At 38.7% G+C, this 6,000-nt stretch overlaps 1 protein-coding gene across 2 annotated transcripts in view; it reads left to right on the top strand.

Annotated features, from left to right (window-relative positions):
* The window catches only part of prkg1b (protein kinase cGMP-dependent 1b), a 750,557-nt gene that overhangs the window by 447,422 nt on the left and 297,135 nt on the right, over positions 1-6,000 (top strand). For both annotated transcript variants that reach the window (XM_087999056.1, XM_087999057.1), the window contains exon 4: positions 5,552-5,657. In XM_087999056.1, the coding sequence (XP_087855182.1) occupies positions 5,552-5,657 (106 nt within the window). The remainder of the gene's footprint in view (positions 1-5,551; positions 5,658-6,000) is intronic.

The following is a 6,000-nucleotide window of genomic DNA, read 5'->3' on the forward strand; positions in this document are numbered from 1 at the left end:
GTGTACAGACACAAGCTCATATCTTTCAACAGGTGGACCGTTGTTGCAGCAGTGCACACTGGAGCTCAGTGTCAGCATTGTGCAGATGACCCCTGACTCCATAGGAACTGCCCGGGAAGTTTTAAACATTTAATCTCTGGCATCTGCAACCCTCTGAAAATGTCCCTAACTTAGAGTGAAAGTCAGATACTCCAATTTTGATAGTTACTCAGGCCAAGTTAGAGGAATTAAAACTTTCTAACTCCTGAGAAACTGTTAACATGACACACTATTGTCCCACCTTGGCCACCTGACATCTCTGTCCCTGACCACCACCCCCAACAAACCGAATGGGGACTTGGACCCAAACATCGCTACCCCTGCCAACCTTCCATAGACCACTGTACTTGGGGTTGGTGTTAAACCTAACCTTAACCCTAACTCTGAACACAACATCACCTTATCTCATAATCCTTCACCCAAACAATGCCACAAAGACACCTGAGGCCTAGCCCCACACTTAAAAAGACCCCCATTCCCCTCTGATCAAACTTGATTTTCCTGTCTCCCTCCACCACATCCTCCACATCCTGATCCAACTCTATCCCCATCCCCAGTGTCCTGTCTGACGTGCCCCACCATCCATCACTTCCCCCGACCTGATCCAATTGTCTTTGAACCACCCTAAGCCCATCCACCGTACCCACCTGCCACATCACCACCCCTATCCGTCTGGCACCCTACCTACCTGTCACCCATCCCGTTGCTAACTGTGCTTAGCTACAGAGAACATAGAGCAGTACAGCATTGGAATGGGCCCTTCGGCCTACAATAGTGGGCCAAACATGGCACCAAATTAAACTCATCCCTTCTGCCTGCCCTTGGTCCATATCCCTCCATTCCTTGCATATTTACGTGCTCATCTTAAATGTCCCTATTGTATCAATCACCACCACCACTCCTGGCAACATGTTTCTGACACCTACAACTCTCTGTGTAAAAGAAAAACACTTTGCTATCACATCTCCTTTGAACTTTCCATCTCTCACCTCAATTGCATGTCTCCTAGTATTAGACATTTCAACCTTTGGGAAAAGATTCTGACTGTCAACCCTACCTTTATATCTTGTAATTTGATAGACTCAAAAGTGACTTACAACTTTCTCTGAAAATCATTAAGTAACTTTGATCATTAAAATATGTAAGAAAAACTAATTACCCTTGGAATTATTAAATAACAATGACATTAAATCATTAAATTTAAATCATTATATTACAGGTAATCAATAAAAATAGCAATAGTATGTTAGAAAAGGAACAAATTAAAAATAAAGACACACACAGCTTTCACTCACTTGCGGTGTAAATCTCTGTGCTGTTTGCTGCTGTCCTTAAGGGCCATGCCCAGGTCTCCGCTATCATGCAAGGAGTGCCTTTGTCGCCTTTGAACTGTATCAAGACTCTGCTCCTGTGATGGAGACATCCAGGAACTGCAAACATGGAGAGGCAAGTGGCCATTCTTTGATATGTTTGATAAGATATTTAGCAGATCTATTCTGAAGTTAATTGGAAGTTCTGTGTCATTGGTGTGGAATTCCCTGAAACCGCTATTAGTGAATAATACTGAAATTCCATGAAACACTAGGTTGCATAGGCTAACACGTATAAATTACTGTAATGGATAATTACTGCAAAACAGCATGAACAGACCCTCAAAGTACCACGCGCACACCTTTTGTCATTATTATTTAATTCTCTTATGCACAAATTTTGAAGATAACATTTGAAGCAGAATCATTTAAAAAAATGCTTTTATATATTCTTTTATGGGATGAGAATGTTACTGGTTAGGGTCAGCATTTTTTATGCCCACACCCAATTGGGTGCGAACTGAGATGGTTTGACCAGGCCCTTTCAGAGAGCAACTGGGAGGCATCCATATTTCAGTTGTCTGGAGTCACATGGAAGCCCGACAGGGGTAGTAGATTTCCCTTCCCGAAAAAGGACATCAGTGAACCAGGTGGACTTTTAGAATTATTGATAATGGTTTCATGATCACTGTTACTGAGACTAGCTTTAATTTCCAGATATTTTTTAATTAAGTAAATTCATATTCCACAGTTGTTATGGTGGGATTTGCGCCTGTGACCCAGAGTGTTTGTCTGGATCTCCAGAACATTAGTCCAGCGACATTACCACAACCACCTTGTTCCACCACAAACATTCTGTGGAAGATTTTGTCATGCAAGTTATTCTCCTCTCATCCAAATGCATTTAAAGTGTATGGAATTAAGTATTATGAGATGTCAAACAGGCAAAATTGAAAGTATCACCAGAAGAGCTAGAGGAATTAATACCTGCAGTAACTCCTGAGAAAGTATTAACTTGACTCCCAAATTCACCATTATCTCCGACCATGATCACCTACCATCTCTGCCCCCAATCCCTTCCAGGTCCAGATTCTGTTGCACTTAAAATTGCAGCAGCTCATGCAGAGCTGGTGAAAATTTGGGTATCTTGCTTGAGCGGTGTTATTGTAATATGGGGTGGAGATGTGTTAATTCATCAGCAGAGGGTTTGTGGAATCCGATTTTGATCATACTTGAGTGTAGCATGTAAAAGGGGTGACCTGTGCCTGGATTTTCTCAATCATTGGCACAATGTTGTACCTGTGCTGTTCTTTTGGCTCAGGCCTGGGAAATGATGTGTAATACTGAATATGTTATACTGAATGAGGGAGCAAAGAGTAAACAGCCTGCATTTGGTGCTTTCATTCTGTCTCTGTTCGGTGAAGTCAAGATGTGAGGCAAAATTAATACATACAGAGGGCTAAGCAGTTTGAAGACAAAATTCCCATTCTGTATTTTATCTACCCTTTTAATTGAATGTTGAATGTAGTATTTGAAGTTTGTAGTATTGCAAGGACAGCTGACAATGTGGCAGAAATACATAACTAGAAATATTAATTGAGTTTATGAATTTTAATATTTGTATGTGTCTGGATTTGATTTGCTCTGTAATTAAGTTTGTAGGTCTGCAATGCACCTTGGAACTCTGAAAGGTGCTCTACAAAAGCAATTTGTTATTGTTTCATGCAAACTCTTCGCTGATTGTCTTCACTTAATTCCCTTGATCAAATTGTGAATCAAAATGCACATTAAAGGGACAATTTCATCTGAAGTTTCTGACTCATATCTCAAATGTCATGTTGGTATAACCACCTCAGAGCTCTGCCTTTGTTGATCAAGGGGCAGAGTGTTTAGTTACTTTAGAGAGAGACAAAGGATCAACCTTGTCTGAATATTTTGCTTTTCTTGTTTGCAAAGAATCAAACAAGCTAATAGAATTTTAGGGGTTATTTGGATATGTACAATATAAAAACCAGGAGGGAAAGGTGAACCTACATAACTCCCTCCGATATTATTTGCATTTGAATGCCAACTGCAAGAAAGATATTGTTTTATGTCCGGATTGCAAAATAGATTCACCAAATAGCTGTCTGGAATGAGCAAATAGAGCATTGTATTTATATACCAATATTGAGAAATTAGATGTTTTAATTTGAACATCATGGATTATTAGGAATTGGAATATAAACATTCAACATTAGGGAGAGATGGGATACAGTTAATAGCACGTTTCTCTGGTAGTTGAGCAGTGAGGTATGAAGAGTCATAAATAGAAGATGAAATTTAAAAGATTTAGAACAAAAGGAAACTTTTTTCTTTTAATATAGATCATGAGAATATGGGATTTGCATTCCAGTTGGTGGTTCAGGTACAAACTGTTATTGCTTAAAATTAGATTAGCTAGATGGGTGAAGAAAAGGAGTTTGAAAGGAAGTGGTATTGGTGACTAATTGGATTTACTGCTGAGTGATAAATCTAGACATATGCTGGTTGGGCCAAATTGCCTGATTACAATTGAAACCTAACCAGTCAATGTATATCTTACTTGTAAAGCTAATTGTATTTTGAAGTTGTTTGCTAATTGATGGATTCCAGCCTGGAACTGATTAGATGGAGTGACAGAAGTGATAAGGGACATTTTGCATGTTCGCTGAATTAATGAGTTTCCTGTCGTTGCAGTGGTTCAAACAATTTTTTGTTCAGTGCCTGGGTCATTTGTGTAGAATGGTCCATCTAGAATTTCCACAAGTAAGCTCAGAGAAATATTCGTAAAATGTTTAAAAAGTTGTGTTTTTCTGAACATTTTCAATTTTTGGTTGTAAAATTATTGGAGAGGTGAATACTGGCTGTTTGTTGATTCTTGGCTATTGAGCAATTAGGTAACAGAATCTATTTGCACTCCAGTTGATGTTAGGTACTCCATGGAGTTAGGTTGAGTGACGTAAAATTTAAAAAAACTAAAGATGCTGAAAATCAGAAACAAAAACAGGAATTGCTGGAGAAACTCAGCAGGTCTGGCAACATCTGTAGAGAGAAAGCATGCATAACATTTTGGGTCCAATCACCCTTTCTCCACAGATGCTGCCAGACCTGCTGAGTCTTTCCACCAATTTTTGTTTTTGTTTCAAGTTGAATGGCAGTTGTATGTATGTTGGTGCATGGGTGAGGCATTTGACATCCCTTAGAAGTCAGCCAATCAAAATTGATTATGCTACAATTGCAGATAGTGGACAGTGCAGTGGGATTGCTGAAGAGTAGATGACCTCCAGTAATAGCTGGGAAATGAATTCAGGCAACTCACTAAAGCATTGGTTAGTGACTGCAGTTTTGGAAGATAGAAGTGTTTAAATTTCAACTCTTGGTATAAAAAAGATGAATCCATGGTTAGATGAATTGGCCATGCAAAATTGCCCGTAGTGGTAGGTGGATAAGTCAGAGGTAAAAATAGGGGGGTGGTTTTCTCTTCGGAGGGTCGGTGTGGACTTGTTGGGCCAAAGGGCCCGTTTCCACACTGTAAGTAATCTAATCTAATATGGAGTAACATTCTTCAGTATGTTAAAGTTTTTGTAGTTTGTTTATTGAAAGTTTCAGTTCTGACTCCTGGCTAATCAGGTAGATTGACAGGCATGAGGGGAAGTCCTTTAACAGTGAGCAGTATAAACTTGCAGTTAGTTGAATATCCAGTTATGCTTACCCATTTACTTTTGTAATTCCCATAGTCAAAATGTTAGGCCTGAATGAATAGTGTGAGGGCTACTGTTCCTCTGAACTTTTTATTTCTTTATTTTTCTAATTTATTACTATGATTTCTGTGCTTTTGATGGTCTGTAATGCTGGACATCTTATTTCCTTATTTTATTGATTTTTATTTTGAAGAATTTGTAATCCAGAATCTGTATCTAAGTATCTTTGTATCTAAGATGGTGTCATAAATGAGGACTTGTAAACTTTTCACTATACTCATGAGACTACATGTAACAATAAAGCTAATTCAATTTAACTTTAAGCATTGTTATAATTGGAGGAATTAAATTGGCCTATCAGTAATTATACCTCCAAGTAAAGAACACTCTTAGTCATAAATCCAGGCGTGCTTTCTTTCTGGTAATGGTAACCTTTTTCACTTGTTGTTTAACTGTATTTCTCCGTTTGTGCTTTGACAGCTCTTACGAATGTAAAACTCTGGGCCATCGATCGACAATGTTTTCAGACAATAATGATGAGGACAGGCCTAATCAAGCATGCCGAATATATGGAATTTCTAAAGAGGTTTGTTATTTTTGTTACATTTGTTTCCTCCCTGTTTGAAACAACATTAAAGTCATTTCCTCCCACTCTCTGTCTAATAACAGTAACAACTGCTATTAACCAGCTTGTGCCTTCTGTTTGATTCCACAGTGTGTGTGCAGCTCCCCAGAAAGCCCGTGTTAAATCCAACCTCTTCATTTATTTTAATTAGGTGGATTGCTCATTCCCATTGGAGTTTTCCATTTTCAAATGTTACTGTGAAGCTGCAGACATATGTGTGGGTAACACAAGTGAAAAAGCAACTATTTCATCTTGTCATAGATGGTTGGGACTGTCTAAATTATGAATCCACTATTTCTCATTG

The sequence above is a fragment of the Chiloscyllium plagiosum genome, unplaced genomic scaffold, assembly GCF_037043375.1.
Source record: "Chiloscyllium plagiosum isolate Xiang-an unplaced genomic scaffold, Cpla_swu_hap1 HiC_scaffold_22, whole genome shotgun sequence".
Taxonomy (NCBI): Eukaryota; Metazoa; Chordata; class Chondrichthyes; order Orectolobiformes; family Hemiscylliidae; genus Chiloscyllium; species Chiloscyllium plagiosum.